This window comes from Mustelus asterias, chromosome 7 (genome assembly GCF_964213995.1).
Source record: "Mustelus asterias chromosome 7, sMusAst1.hap1.1, whole genome shotgun sequence".
Classification (NCBI taxonomy): Eukaryota; Metazoa; Chordata; class Chondrichthyes; order Carcharhiniformes; family Triakidae; genus Mustelus; species Mustelus asterias.
The window spans coordinates 43,328,507-43,345,469 of NC_135807.1; the positions used below are offsets into that span (position 1 = coordinate 43,328,507).

The 16,963-nt window shown below is 39.3% G+C and overlaps 1 protein-coding gene across 2 annotated transcripts in view; it reads left to right on the top strand.

Annotated features, from left to right (window-relative positions):
• virma (vir like m6A methyltransferase associated) overlaps positions 1-13,104 on the top strand; it is a 110,256-nt gene extending 97,152 nt beyond the window's left edge. The window contains exons 23-26 of one of the 2 annotated variants that reach the window (XM_078215973.1): positions 3,199-3,258; positions 9,214-9,276; positions 9,718-9,852; positions 12,730-13,104. In XM_078215973.1, coding sequence (XP_078072099.1) covers positions 3,199-3,258; positions 9,214-9,276; positions 9,718-9,852; positions 12,730-12,866 — 395 coding nt within the window. In that variant the 3' untranslated portion in view covers positions 12,867-13,104. The remainder of the gene's footprint in view (positions 1-3,198; positions 3,259-9,213; positions 9,277-9,717; positions 9,853-12,729) is intronic. The other variant, XM_078215974.1, reaches the window with a different exon arrangement.
• Positions 13,105-16,963: the final 3,859 nt, after the last annotated feature.

Here is a 16,963-nt window from a genome sequence, read left to right on the forward strand (position 1 = left end):
TCTATCATCCTCCATAACTTGAAACTCATTCAAAACTATGACGCTCTGATCCTAACCTGTTTCTCCCTTGCAATATTGAACTTGATATGTTTGCTATTCGATAAATATTAAAGCACTGATAGCTAAATTTGACTCATTGCTCATCACAAAATCTAATTTGGCCTGCCCATTTATTGGTTCTAGAGCATATTTTTGCAGAAAAACATCTTGAATATGCTCAGGAAATTCACTGCCTTTCTGACATGCTCTTGTTTACTTATTTCAATCTATATGAAAGTTAAAACCCTTGCATTAAAATGTTGTCACATATTCATCTCAGCATTTATACATTCTACCACTTCACATTTGCTACAAGGGGCCCTATACACAAGTACTGAAGCCTTACATCCTTTCCTATTTCTTAATTCTCCCTATAAAGTCTTCACAACCTGTGTACTTCTTTTAGATCTTCTGTTACCATAAAGCAATTTCTTCCTCCTCCTTAATCAGTCAGGATATTCTACCTCTCTACCATTTTCCTTATCTTTTCCTGCTGGCTTTATAACTATGTATGTTATAACCAGGTACATAATTTGGATACTCACCTATGTGTCAGCTGTGGCTTAATTGGGAGCACTCTTGCATGAATGTTGCCTTGTATGGTTTCCTTGGGTAAGGAACTGTATGTAGTACTATAAGTACCAAAACTGTATGTAGTACTACAAGTATGGACATAATCAATGCCCTGTAATATTCACCCATGCCTTTACAGCAAAATCTAACATACCATTTGCCTTTCATATTGCTGTACCTGAATATTAACTTTGTGATTAATGTACAGGGACACCCAGGTCCCTCTGAACATTTGCCAGATTCTCAGTATTCAAAAAATACTCTGCTTTTTTTATTTTTCCTATCAAATTGGATAACTTCACACTTCCTCGCAGTGTATTCCATCTATCGTCTTCTTGTCCACTTACCGAAATATACCTCTGCAGCCTCATTGCAACCTCTTCCTGGCTTACTTTCCCCTGATCACATCCTCAAAAAAATTTTCAACACATTTGTCAAACACAATTTCCCTTTCATACATCTTAATGCTTAATCAGATATGATTCTCTGAGAACTCTGTCCACAAACACCCACATACTGCAGCCTGGTGCAGTCCAGGACAACCTGCTCTGCGATATCTTGGTTTAACACCTTGGGATCTCTTCCCATGTTAAAGCCTCTATGTAAATGCCAGACGTTCAACAGTTTGAGAAAGATTTCAAATGAATCCAGAGCTATTTTTATTTTGGCAAAAATTAATTGTTCAGGAGAAATTAACAAGTTACACTTGTGATTGTTAGTGGATGATCTAGTTATTTTACCTATATATTTATATAAACGACATAGATGACTGTGTGGGGGGTAAGATTAGTAAGTTTGCAGATGACACAAAAATTGGCTGGGTGATTAACAGTGAGGCTGAGTGTCTTGGGCTACAAGAAGATATAGAAGGAATGGTTAAATGGGCAGATAAGTGGCAGATGGAATTTAACCCTGAAAAGTGTGAGGTGATATACTTTGGAAGGACTAATTTGACAAGGGAGTATTCAATGAATGGCAGGTCCTTGGTGTGTTTGACCACAGATCTCTGAAGGTGGAAGGGCATGTTAGTAGGGTGGTGAAAAAGGCATATGGGACACTTGACTTTATCAATTGAGGCATAGATTACAAAAGCAGAGAAGTCATGTTGGAATTGTAAAGAACTTTGGTGAGGCCACAGCTAGAGTACTATGGGCAGTTCTGGTCACCACATTATAGGAAAGAGTGCAATGGAGATTCACCAGGATGCTGCCTGGGATGGAACATTTAAATTATGAAGAGAGGTTGGATAGGCTTGGGTTGATTTTGTTGGAGCAGAGAAGGCTGAAAGGCGACCTGATTGAGGTGTACAAGATTTTGAGAGTCATGGACAGAGTGGATCAGGAGCAGCTGTTCCCCTTCATTGAAGGGTCAGTCACAAGGGGACACAAGTTCAAGGTGAGGGGCAGGAGGTTTAGGGGGAACGTGAGGAAAACCTGTTTTACCCAGAGGGTGGTGACGGTCTGGAATGTGCTGCCTGGGAGGGTGGTACAGGCCAGTTTCTTCACATCCTTTAAAAAGTGCCTGAATGAGCACTCGGCGCGTCATAACATTCAAGGCTATGGGCCAAGTCCTGGTAGATGAGATTTGGTGGGAGTTCAGGTGTTTCTAATGTGTCAGTGCGGAGTTGATGGGCCGAAGGGCCTCTTCTGCGCTGTATGGTTCTATGATATGATAAACTGTAAAAGGAGTTCAAACGGTTTGTTCATCTGTTAGATTCTGGGACTGGATTATGATCAAATATTTTCATGTACAATCTAATCCTCATAATTAATAATTTGTCAACCACATTGTTCCATTTAAAATTATTGGATAATTCCAATGTTGGGTACGCGGTGCCAAGAAATTTGAATTAAGAGACGTGGAATTGAGAGCAGATTTTTGATTTTCCGTTGCAGTAGTTGATATTGTGGGAAAGGCACAAACAACTTGACGTCTAACTGAAAAAGTACCATTTCTTTTGATTATTGATATTGTAAATGAACACTTTCATCATGAACATGTATTTGTAGGCCAGCGGCAGGTTAGTTAAATTACCCATTGATGACACTTATCAGAAGCTCTCACCAGACTGAGCAGCTGTCAATGCCGCATTTAACTCCCACCTCACCCCGGTAGTGATTGCCGGAGGGCCACAGCTGTGGCTGCAAGCTATCATGTGGCAGTCTGGAAGCTGTGGGCATTTTTAAAAATTTTTAATCGTTGAAAAATTCTCATTTCCCTACCTACATTGGCAGCACCCAACTCTGACGGTGCAGACCTTCCAGTGTTTGTGGTGACCCTCCAACCTCGAGAGCATGCCCTATGTCCACACCTCCTCAGAAATCACCACGTGGATCCCAGTACTGGCATTTTTGGTTTCCAATCCCGATTCCCTCTTGCTGCCGGAATTGGACCTGGCAAAGAAAACTCAGCCCATGAAGAATAACTATTTATTGTACTTTTTGCTCTGGGAATTGTAATATTTTGTTTATAAAATGTGAAATAGTGATTGTGTACAATAAAAAGGAGGAATAAGTCTGAAATAAGACATAAAAACCAGGTGGTTAGTGATTCTTTTTATTAACCTTTTTCTTTTTCTCTTTGTAGAAGATCTAACTTTTCTTCCAGGTCATGCAGTCGGACTCCTGCATCCTAGCACCAGAAATCGTAAGTAATTTGATATCTCTGTTGGTGTAGAACAATTGTATGTTAATCCACATAAAGAGTAGAAAGAATTTACAATGTATAATGTATTATGATCATTGTAAACTTAATCACAGTTGAATTTATCTAATAATATTTGGGCAGTAAGTATCCCTTCTTGTAATGGTTTTTTTGGATGTGATTGCTCATACACCATATTCCATCCATGATAGTTATTGGCACAAAGGGGCTTGAATCCATCCCATATTAATGGGATTAAATTTGACTCTAAACTGGCAATTTTAATCAGAAAGGCTCCAAGGATGACTAGTGTGGGAAATGAAAAGTACAATGGTGCAGTTGGGGATACTCTTCTAAGAATGAGACTGTGTAGAAGGAAATTAGCTCTGCAGTTCGTTCTGTTAGACCAAACCCAGAATGATGATCAATAAACCTGCATTAAATTAAACACAAAAATGTTACCCAATTAAAGTAACTAATGGGCATCAGCTGACTACACATTGCAGCTCCAGTACAAGCACCTTTCTTTGATTCCATTGTTCAAGTTATACAGTCTGAATAGAACAGGATACTGCAAGTTGACCACTGTGGTAAAATGACGATTTCTTTTAAATAAATTTTGTTTTAAAATTTAAATTTATAGATACGTTTCACCCTACTATTTCAACAGTTAGTTATCCTCAAAGCTGATGACTTTAATCCTAAAGCACATTTTAACTCTAAATTTCTTCTAAAACTGTTAGCTTTGAATTAAAAGGTAGACCGGTGTCTTGTCCCTCTGTAGAAAAGTAGCATCAGCTGTTGTGGATTGTAGACATTAAGCACTTCCAATGAAGAACATTGTTGTATTTAAGTCTAAATCTAAATAGCTGATCTAGTCAGAAAGGTTCAATTCTTATGGAATTGTCCTCAATTTTTACTTCTTGCATTGAGATTCCATGCTATCAATGATCCTCCTGACATGATCCAAATGCAGTAAGAAGTCTCACAACACCCTTGAGGGGCAGCGCTCCGAAAGCTAGTGGCTTTTGCTACCAAATAAATCTGTTGGACTTTAACCTGGTGTTGTGAGACTTCTTACTGTGTTTACCCCAGTCCAACGCCGGCATCTCCACATCATGATCCAAATGCACATGTAGAGAATACAAATATGTTCTTAATAGATTGAAAATATTTTTACTTCTCTTCAATTTTAAAATAATCTTTGAACTTTTTATGGGTGAGAATATATCATGAGTAAAGTTAACAGCTTCATTGTTTATTTCCATTGTTCAGGGCCTAAATTAACTATTCATTATTATCCAAAATATTGTGTCTAGGAAAACCAAATTAGTTCCTGTAGTCTATTACTGATTTAACATTAACCACTACATTGAATATTATGAACAGTGTGCAATACTCCCAAATGTGGTCTTTCTGCTAGCCATCTCAATTTTACAAAATAATACATTCTACATAATTTTCATGAACTAATTTTCAGCTTGCTTGACTTGGAGTTTCTGAGATCGTCTCTCTGATCTTTCTTGAAAATTAAAATTGTATTTACTTTTTTATGTTCTCTAAACTATCAGTATTTCTTGACATGCTTCCATGATGTTTCCTCACCCTCTGCAGTCTGGCCCTTTTAAAAAAAAAAAATCTCAATTTTCTTCCCATTTTGTCCTGTAACTTGATTCGTTTGTGCCATCCACCACCCTGCCCAAGTGCTCATTCATTCTACATGAACTCTCCTCTCTTCTTCCTTGGGTGTGTTGTCAGCAAGCCCAGTCTGTCCTTAAATAATAACCACACGGTACTTTCTCAATATTCCAATCAGAGGATGACTGTTGAGATCATTCACAGCCTCCAGCTAATTCTGTACAGACAAAGAAGGAAATTTGGAACCTGCCGATTTTGTATTCAATCATTGGTGCCTTTACCTACTCAGTCGTTTGAAAGGATGCTAATGCTACAGGGCTTTTCATAACAAATTTGATTGAATATTTTGAGGAGGTGACTAGTATGTCGATGAGGGCAGTGGAGTTGATGTCTACATGGACTTAAGTAAGGCTTTTAACAATCCAAAATTGTCTTAGTGGCAGGAGACAGAGTGATGGTCAAAAGTTGTTTTTGTGTCCAGTGGTGCAACACGGATCGGTACTGGGCCCCATTCTGTTTGTAGTGACATTAATGATCTAGATGTACATGGGGGGGGGGGGGGAATGTTCGCAGATGACACGAAAATTAGTGGTGTGGTAAATAGTGAGGAGGATTACAGGATGTTGTAGATGGGCTTGTCAGATGGGTAAAACAGTGGTAAATGGAATTTAACCCTGAAAAGTGTGAGGTGATGTGCTTGGACAGGCTAAACAAGACAAGGGAATACATAATGAACGGCAGGATCCTGGGAAGCACTGAGAATCAGAGGGACCTTGATGTGCATATATACTGGTCCTTAAGGTAGTAGGACAGGTAGATAAAGTGGTTAAGAAGTTATATGGTATACTTGCCTTTATTAGCTGAATCACAGAGTTTAAGAGCAGGGAGGTTATGCTGGAACTGCATAAAATGTTGGTTAGGCATTCATCACAGCTAGAATATTGTGTGCAGTTCTGGAATTTACATCATAGAAAGCTTGTGATAACACTGGAAAGAGTGCAGAGGAAATTTATCAGGATGTTGCCTGGGCTGGAGAGTTTTAATTATGAAGAGAGATTGGATAGACTGGGATTGTTTTCTTTGGAGCAGAGGAGACTGAGGAGAGACATGATTGAGATGTATAAAATTATGAGGGGCATAAATAGAGTAGACAGGAAGAAACTTTTCCTCTAGGTGGAGGGAATCAATGACCAAGGGGCACAGATTTAAGGTAAGGGGCAGGAGGTTTAGAGGGGATGTGAGGAAAAACTTTATTGCCCAGAGTATGGTGGGAGTTTGGACTCATTGCCTGAAAAGGTGGTGGAGGCAGAGACTCGTGTGACACTTAAGTATTTAGATGTGCACTTGCGATGCCAAGGCATACAAGGTTGTAGACCAAGTGCTGGAAAATGGGATTAGGATAATTAGGTGGCAGTTTCTGACATACTGGCCCAAAGAGCCTTTTCTGTGCTGTAGACCTCTATGCTCTAGAACGCTAAAGGGGGGACCTTATCAAGATTATGAGAGACATAGATAGGGTAAATGGGAAGAAACTTTCCCCCTTCGTAGAAGAGTCAATAATCCAGGGCATATATTTAAAGTAAGGAGCAGGAGACTTAGAGGGGATTTAAGGAAAAGCCTTTTTTCCCCAGATGGTAAAAATTTGGAACTCATTGCCTGAAAGGGTGGTAGAGGTAGGAACCTTCACAACATTTAAGAATCATTTAGATGAGCACTTGAAACGCAATAGCATATCAGGCTACGGACCAAGTGCTGGAAAATGGGATTATAATAGATTGGTGTTAGATGGCTAGCGCAGACATGATGGGCCTAAGGGTCTCTTTTTATGCTGTAAAACTCTGATACCAGAGATGAGAAACTATAGTTATGAGGAGAGACTTGAAATAATCGGATTATTTCTACTGGAATAAAGATTATTATAAAATTTGATTGAGCATTTTTTCAACATCTGAATTGTTCAGATAATCTTTTCCTAGTCCACCTGGTTTGGGAAGTGAGCGATGAGGGTGGTAGGGTAATCACCATTAGAATTTTCACTAAGGTCAGGGGAGCAGTTAGGAGATTTTTTTTTAAAGAGTTGGTAAAGTTTGGAATGTTTTTCCACAAGGCGTGGTTGAAGCTGAAACCAAATGTAGAGGTTATGAGATCCTCCTTGGAACACTTGCTACGTGTTTTGACTTCAGCTTCCAGTGGTATAATTGACTGAATTGTGTTGCTAGGGCAATATAAACTGACAGCACAATTGTGTTACGAAGCAGGACAGGACTCAGTCATACAAATACAGCACTGGTTCAAGATGCATGAGAATCATGACCTGCATTCCCTCTTGTATAAGACATTCATTTAAGCTCCATACATATCTGCAGAGTTCACTGTGCTTAACAGTTTGGATAAACCTGCCATTCAGCAGAAACAAGTTAACCAACATGCAGCAGAAGAATCCAAAATGAATACGATACTAAAAGTTAAAAGTTGCTTTAGAGACCAGTTGCTTGTGTAAGCCTGTTTCATCCATCATTGCCTTCGGCCCATCATGTCTGCGCCAGTCAAAAACAACCATCTAACTATTCTAATTAGCTACAAATTGATGTGTACATTAGTGGATGAGTACAGCTTGAATTATGCTTCTCTTTGCCAGAGACCAACCCCTCCTAATATATATTATGTGGAGGATAGCTAAAGAAGATAATGTTCTCATCTGTAATAATGAGGAATATTGTGCCTAAAGTAATCATTTGTTTTGTTTATTTCTGTATGTGATTGGTTTACTGTCCATCCCATATCCCTCAAATTCTGAAAAGCTGTTTTTGTCCCCTAACAACTAACTTTGAGTAGTAATTCTAATGGTGTATCCCCCACCACCCTCATCACTGACTTTCCAAACTTTATGAATCACAATTAAAACTGTCATGAAATTCTATTTTTCATAATGTGCTTTTTGATGCTGCATTTCTTTCTAATACAATTTATCATTCATCGTCCTCACTTGACCCTAAGGCAATGATCTAGAGTGTAAATTAGAATGATCTAAACCCATTATCCCGTCTCTAGTTTTCAGCTGTCTTTCACTTTCTTCTGTACACAATCCTACAAAAGCATTCACTCTACTCACTTGATGCACATATTATTAACTGCCTTGAACCAGCCTGATTAACTAACTTCTTGCAAGTTGGTTTCTTTGACTTTTTCAGAATTGCTAACACTTCTGATTGTTACCCATTTTTTAATTAGTAGCTTATTTTCTATAACTGTTCACTCTCTCTCTCACTCAAATAATTTAATAGGTGTACATCAGTTGTAGTATCTCACCCCAAACATGAGAAATAATTTAATATTAACAGCATTGTCAACAGAGACAAACAAATGTACTTTAAAAAATAAACGCTATGTAAAATATTAAGTACTTGGAGCTCTGCTGATGGCATTGTGAGTGAAGACATTATCATAAAGACCACAAAATCCTGGGTTTGATTTATGGTACATATAGATTGAGGTAACTATACCGGGTACAAGTAACCTGAATGCCTCTGGACTAAAGAGGAGGGGATTAAAATCACCTATTCTTTTTGTTTCTCATTGCTTCTGATAATCTCTGCAGGATCATAAATATGTGTAGACATCAGTTGAGAACATGATCAGGCCAGCTATGGAGTTACTTGCAGTTGAATAGGCTTTTGAAACGTGCTGTCAAGGCTCAGACTTGAAGGAGACTACTTAGATGAGTTTGTGCCTTCATGAGAGGAAGGGAGAAAATTGGGAAGAAATTGTAAATGTTAAGTATGTTTGTTGTTATTTAGGCAAGTGAATTTATTTAAATACTGCAAAGATGTCAAGCTTTAAGTCTACACAGTACCTTTTGTTGACTGTGTATTTCTTAATAGTTTACTGTTTTTCAGTTCTCATTTTGAGTTTAAATTTCACCATTTCATAAAATGATTAATGTAGATGTACATTCAAGATGTTGAAATGATTAACGAATTAAGTGAGCAACTATTATATTTTATCAAAAAGCAAAACAATGCATATGACAACATGAAAATATAACATTCATAGTCACTTACTTCCAGTTATTCACTGGCAAAATTGTGTCCCATAAATAAACTAATTCCCAGTCTCCAGTCAGCTATAGATACAGCTTAAATCTCATGCATTTGGCTATAAAATGTAAGAATCAAAACTGGCCATCTTGCTGCAAGAATAAGTTTCAATGCAGCTAAATGTTTCATCTGCAGATTATTTTGTGAATTTAATTTTAACAGTATCACAATTGTGCTTTTTGATGAATAAACAATTTTTTTAAAGTCCCTTTCATTTCTACAGAATTTCATTTGTGCGGTGGTATTTCAAGCCCTTTTTATGCAGCAAACAGTCTGGATGAATGGGGTACTACAATACTACATTTCATATTTATATCTGTTTGCACAGTATTTAACAGTTAACAAAAGTCAAGGATATGCAACAGAAAAGATGGCATCCTTTTGTTGGGAAGGGTGCCCACTGCAGCTCTACTTACCCAGGATAGTAGTGGGAAGCATGCTATGGTTTGGCTTGTAAATCATTCTCCCACTCCTCTGTGCATAGCTGTTTGTCTTCTTGTGGCTTTCTTGACCTTCTAAACATGTGCCATTTCCCCACTCCTTGGGAAGCTCGCTATGTCTGTGTTTAATGATTGCATGGTGAAGGTATATTCATTACAAAATATTTAAGTACGTTAGAGATTGAGGCAACTCTTTTCAGCTATAATTTATGTTTATTCTTCTAATACATTTTGTGTTTATTAGTTATTTCTGGAGCCCTTTTTGAAGAAATGTATTTTTACTGTAGGAAATTACAGCCGTCGTGAAGGAGGGCGTGGCTCAAGCTGGAGTGTCCAGAATAGTCCCCGTGGAACATACAGCGAAAATCGAGGTGGTCAAAGCAACTTTAACAAAGGACTGCCATCAAGACAGCCTTCAACAGGTAAGGCTACTGAAAATCTACCTGCAGTTCTTACTGCTTACTTTATAGTTTTAATATGGATAGGTTTAGGAAGAAGAATCTCATGGTCAGGTAAATGGGGAAGGCGAATAACTCAGATTTCAAGTTGAGCACCTTTTGCTCAGTAGAGGTTTGATGACTTTTTTTTCCCCAGTGAATGTAATCTGGTATATTTCTTATTTAAATGTCTTGAGAATATAAAGGAGATTGTGATTGGTTTGGAAAAGTGGCTATTGTGTGATGACAGGCACATCACTAAATACTGATTGGATAGTACCAAGTAATAGAATATTTTAAAATGAGTTAAAAGTTCCAGAGAATAGTTATTAACCTCTTCTGCAATTGTAAAAGTGTTTAATCAGTAATGATCAAAGATTATCATTTCTATCTGGATTGGTATGGATTTCACAAGAAAGCACCTGCATGTGAACCATTATCAATGGGCGTGAAAACTGGGAAATAGCAATAAAAAAGTAGTTAGAACTGATATTCTGTTTATCTCATCAGGCAGGATAATGCTGTCTTGGACACACAAAAGTTTTGGACAGAAAATGTATTTTTTATAAGTATGTACCAATGCAGTACCTGCAAAAATAACTTTGTGGTAATATAGGATTAAAGTTGCCACTTGGTTCTGAATGTTTCTGTCAACCACCCCCCCCCCCCCCCCCCCCCATTAGATAATTAGTTGCTAAGTGTTAGTTGGCGATACTACACCACAGCATCAGACTTCCTAATAAGTCGATGTATGAATCTAACGGTTACACTTGGTGCCTTTTGTTCTTTATTTAACCTGATTCTAGTTTGAATCTGTTTTATTTTCCCCATTAGATGAAAAATGACCAGAACGTCCCTTATACTGTTTCTTGCGTGTTTATCACGGGCAAATCCATGTGCTTTGATTGGAATATTCATATTTCTATCCCAGGTGGATATTTTTTAAGGTTGACCGGAGGAGACAGCCAGGAGTACATAGTATAAGACATAGTTGCAGTAGGCTTAAAGGAAATATGATGCTCAATCCTTCTCTCAGGAAAATGGAATAAAAACAACAATTACAAAAATACTCAGGTCTAAGAGCATCCGTGGAGTGAGAAAAAAAAAGTTAATGGGTTGGAGTTTTACAGAATTGGGGAGACTCTGTGGACCTATAAAATGATGGGCAGGATCCGATTCCCGGTGCCTCCAGTTTTTATAAGCGCAGGAAAAGTGTGTGGGTCCCAAGCCACTTCTTGCACTTGAACTGGCTGGCTCCATTAGTAGAATAGGCATCGCTTAGCTCTCTGCAATTTTTGTGGAGTTGGGCTAGCTTTCCAAGGACTTGTGATTCAAGGCCCCTCGGAGGTGTCATGAACAATAGGCTGGATGAGGGAATCTTTTGAAAGGTAACTTTAAAAGTCCATGCCAACCTATGTCCTTCCATCCATCCCCAATGGTCTTCCAGGCCCATATGCCAAAAAAGCATAATGAGGCTTGGCTGAGAGCTCAGACATCCATTAGATTGTTAAGGTAGAGATGCTAAATGTTTGTAATTTTAGTGGTTAACACCTTAAAGGTCTGGATGATTGATACATCAATAGGGCTGCAGTAAAAGCAGTGTTTATTCAGAAAGTTATAAATGAATAATGTTCTTTAAAGTTTTTCCACACATGCCATTGTTACTATAGGGTTCCTTGATTCTATATGGTGAATGGGCATGGAGGTGCAATGGATGGCATGGAGGCTATGAGGGGTTATTGGAGATGGAAGGAAGGACACAGTTTGGCATTGAGAGTATGAGGAAGCTTTGGGGGTCATGAAGGGGCACAGGTTGGCATGACGGGCCAAGGGGTGGGTAGAGGGACACAAGTTGGCAGGATGCATTATGGGAGTAGATGTTTATGTCTATGGTTGTGGGGTGGGGCAAGAGGCAGTGTGTGAGGGCTAGAGAACCTTGCTGTTCTTATAATTGGGACATAGCCCATCTTGGTCTGAGATTTTGGCACTTGGCAACCTCTGTGGTTGTCTTTGAGCTGTTTCTGGGGACGGCCAGTCCAACTCCAATGAAGACCTACTTCCCAGAATGAAAACTTGCCTTTGTAGGCACTTCCTTCTGAGGTGGGCACATTGGGCCAGGAAATTTGTCTGCCACTACCCACCTGCAGGATGAAAATCCAACCCAATGCTTATCTTGGATCCCTACAGTGCACAAGGAAACCATTGGGGCGGCACAGTGGTTAGCACTGCTGCCTCACAGCGCCAGGGACCCGGTTCGATTCCAGCCTTGGATAACTGTCTACTTGGGTTTCCTTCCACACTCCAAAAATGTGCTGGTTAGGTTGGTTAGTCATGCTAAATTGCCCCTTAGTGTCAGGGGCATCAACAGAGTAAATATGTGGATTTATGGGGGTAGGGCCTGGGTGGGATTGTTGTTGGTGCAGGCTCGATGGGCCGAATGGCCGCCTTCTGTACTGTAGGGATTCTATTCTATGATTCAGCCCATTGAGTCTACACCGACTCTCCGGCAGAACATCTTATTCAGGTCCAAACCCTATCCCTGTAACCTGGTGCATTTACCATGGCTAATGCACCTAAACTGCACGTCTTTCTAATCAAGATCATCGATCTAAATCATTCGTTGTTTCTCTCTCCATAGATGCTGCTAAATATGTTGAGTATTTCCAGCATTTTGCTTTTGTTTCACTGGAAAGTGGGTTCCTTAAGAATTACAATAAATTATAATTTATTGAAATGATAGTTGAATGACTAATGTGTTTGAAAAACATTTTTTCATATTTTAATACCTGGGATTTGCTTTTGTATCCTTACTTTGCAAACAAAACTTGACATTTTCCTGGTGTTTTGCGCTTCGTATTTCAGGATACCGCCAGAGTCCCCGTGATCGTACGTCAAGAGGTCGAGGAGCAGGACCATCATGGGGAGGAGGCAGTTCAAGGGGAAAGTTCAGTGGAGGAAGCAGTGGAAGGGGTAGACACGTGCGATCCTTTACACGCTAAAGGGAGATTTTTGCACGCTTTCTTTATCTGTGAACAAGTAAAAAGATTTTTGCCCTCAAGAGGATGAAGTTGTGTGAAAGATTCTAGTGGAGTTTGTGGCACTGAAGGACCAATATTTGACTCCAGTAATTTCTGGTTGTGAGATTTAGTTTCAAGAAAAGTGGATATTTTCGTTGAAGAAATTTGGAAGATGTTGTTCTTTTATAGCAGTATTGAAATTTTAATAAAATGGATCATTAAAAAAGGCCAGTGCTTTTTGATTTCATTTTCATAATTGAGATCACAAACTGAAAGAGGTGCCATACAAAATTTCATTGATTGTGGCAGCATGCCATCTTCCATTCAATACATTGTGCCGTATACAGATATGGACTGACTCACAAGCTTGCATTCTCAGAACTAATTCATGCTGGTTTCTTAAATTTTACCATAGACTGAATTGCAGAGTCTCATAAAATACATTTACAACAAGAAAAGTGACTGAACAGGTCCATAATTCTTAAACTATTTCATCCAAACATTTTGCCACAGCAGATATCAGTGCAGAATTATCATTTAAAACCAAATAGAATAAAGTCAAATAAATGCAATCCTTTTTGCATATTGTAATTGTAGAAACCTGGGAATGTGCTGATAATATCCTAAAATAACTATTGGATCAGCTGAATGTAAATACAATACACTCATTTTGCACTCTTCCCCATTCTCTATAGATTAACAGTATAAAAATGATATAGTAGATAGGTGGTACTGTGCCTGATGTCCTATTTTGTTTAAAACTTCCAGCCCAAAGATTTTTTACAGTTTGACCAACTACTCCGTTTAGTTTTATTATAGCTAATTGACACTTGGATATTAGGAACTGAACATTTTCAGCATACTAAGGCATTAACATCAATTAGCAACAGCCCAGAAAGTACTATGCTGTTAGTCTCAGGACAACGAAAAGCAAATGGTAATTTTTCATGGTTCAGCACCTGAATAACTGATGATACGCTCTGGAAAAATGGGCACTAATCCAGCTTCCCCGTTATGTGCCTGGATAACAATGCAGCCAAACTTGCTGTCTGGAGGTTGAATCTGACAGCTTGAAGGGAGGGGAGCAATGTCAATCACAAATGTCTCGCACCTATCTACTTAGATTTCCTACTCTGGTGCTGTTTAGTTTCTGGAACTGTTTCTTTAAGGAACTTTTCTTGGCAATACTAGCTTGTCCATTAAGATAATATATTTACTCTTTAATAAATTGTTTTGCAGCTACAATACTTGTTACAGCATGCTATTAATCCTTTACTCTAAAGTCAGTGGTAAGTACATGCATGCGCTATCTACCCATGGCTGAACAAAATCTCCCAATAATGCATGCAAATGAAAGTGCCATACACCACCAAGTACAATTAAGCACATGTGCTATATAAAAGGTAACATAATCCTTGCTTAGCCATTTGTTTATTTCTTTTATGCAAACTTGTGGATGCCACTGCTTTTTCAAAATTATTTAGCAGTCAATTTGTTTGACCCACAATGCTGAGAAGGGGCTTTAACAATTGGAAAATTAAATTGGATTGGGAAAGAGGGAACAACAGCAAAAAATAATAGTGAGAGTAAATGGAGTTGAAATTATATTGGAGCAGATGGGGTAGAAATAATGACAAAAGAAAGTCTAAATGGGACAAATGGGATCAGGACAGAGCAGGAGTGACACGAAAATAATGCAATGGGAATGTGCTTATTAAAAGGAGACGGGACTAGAAAGTCAGATTCGGGGCCCTTAAGTGGCAGTTTGCAAGAACGTGCATGCAAATTAGGAGCAGTAGGCCATGCTGCCCTTCAAACTGATTTTTTAAGGTAATTTATGACCATGCCAGCACTTAGATTACCACAATTATGGACATCAATGCAATTGACATAGTTTGTGTCTACACCTTGCAATTCGAGTGAGCAATGTTCATCTATGCCTGTTTTTGATTCAAATCAATCCTGCATTTTGTGATCAGTCTTGCACATTCTGTTGGCTGTATGACACAAAACAAAAATGCCACTATATTTAATGTATAGCAGGTGAGTACACTCTGCTATAGTATTTGATGCAGCACATTTCCAGATTCTGGCTGAGCAAAAGAGACGTGTTGTCTAAGCTTTTCATCTTGCAAACTGATGAACGCAAGGTGAAAAGCTGCAACAGCATATCTCTTTGTCTCGGTCATTCTGTACTACAAGTGACTATTTCCAGCTTCATTGGCAAAATCTTTAAGTTTAAAATCTCTGTTTGAATTCTGCTAAACATAGTGATGAGACAGCGTTGTTTCAATCAGAAATCGGTGAGCACCAAGACATCAGTTCCTGGGTGAGGGAATACAAAGGAGACTGATAGGTAGCTTGTTGTGTTAAAAAGACTCTGGATTTGTTTAAGATGGATGAAAGTAATCAGTTTGGACATCCGTAACCGTATTATAGGGTCAGGGCTGTCAAGCTGCTGCTTCTCGCAGGACAGACCCAGCAGAGGTGGCGGCGCAGAGGTATAGTTGGGAGGGAATTGCCCTGGGAGTCCTCGATATCAACACTGGACACCATGAAGTGTCATAGCACCAAGTCAAACACAGGCAAGAAAATCTGCTGTTGTTTACGACATACTGTCTCCTTCCCACCCCTGCTGATGAATCAGTACTCCATGTTGAACACCACTTGGAGGATGCACTGAGGGTGGCAGAATGTACTCTGGGTGGGGTGGGGGGAGATTTAAATATCCCAAATGTGACGCCACTGTTTAAAAAAGGAGGTAGACAAAATGCGGGTAACTATAGGCCAGCTAGCTTAACTTCTGTAGTAGGGAAAATGCTTGAATCTTTCATCAAGGAAGAAATAGTGAGACATCTGGATATAAATTGGGTTCATGAAGGGGCATGGATAGAAGATTGGTTAACTAACAGAAAGCAAAAAGTGGGGGTAAATGGATGTTTTTCTGGTTGGCGATCAGTGACTAGTGGTGTGCCTCAGGGATCAGTGTTGGGACCGCAATTGTTTACGATTTACATAGATGATTTGGAGTTAGGGACCAAGTGTAGTGTCAAAATTCGCAAATGACACTAAGGTGAGTGGCAAAGTGTGCAGAGGATGCTGAAAGTCTGCAAAGGAATATAGATAGTCTGAGTGGGTGAAGGTCTGGCAGTTGGAGTACAATGTTGGTAAATGTGAGGTCATCCATTTTGGTAGAAATAACAGCAAAATGGACTATTATTTAAATGGTAAAAAGTTGCAGCATGCTGCTGTGCAGAGGGACCTTGTACAAGAATCACAAGAAATTGGTTTGCAGGTGCAGCAGGTAATTAAGAAGGCAAATGGAATTTTGTCCTTCATTGCTAGAGGGATGGAGTTTAAAAACTGAGGTTATGTTGCAGCTGTATAAAGTGCTGGCGGGGCCACACTTTGAGTACTGTGTACAGTTTTGGTCTCCTTACTTGAGAAAGGATATACTGGCACTGGAGGGGGTGCAGAGGAGATTCACTAGGTTGATTCCGGAGTTGAGAGGGTTGGCTTATGAGAGATTGAGTAGACTGGGGCTATACTTATTGGAATTCAGATGAGGGGAGATCTTATAGAAACATGTACGATTATGAAGGGAACAGATAAGATAGCAGGGAAGTTGTTTCCACTGGCGGGTGAAAGTAGAACTAGGGGGCATAGTCTCAAAATAAGGGGGAGCAGATTTAGGACTGAGTTGAGGAACTTCTTCACACAAAGGGTTGTGAATCTGTGGAATTCCCTGCCCAGTGAAGCAGTTGAGGCTACCTCGTTGAATGTTTTTAAGGCAAGGATAAACACATTTTTGAACAGTAAAGGAATTAAGGGTTATGGTGAGTGAGCGGGCGAGTAAATGGAGCTGAGTCCACAAAAAGATCAGCCATGATCTTTATTGAATGGCGGAGCAGCCTCGAGAGGCCAGATGGCCTACTACTCCTCCTAGTTCTTATTTCCAAGAGTGGCTTGGTAGTACCATCACAGACCGAGCTGGCCCAGTTCTAAAGGGCTGCTAGATTGGGACTGATAGAGAATTTGGTGAACTAGTGCAGCAACAATAATCTCTCCCTCAATGTCAA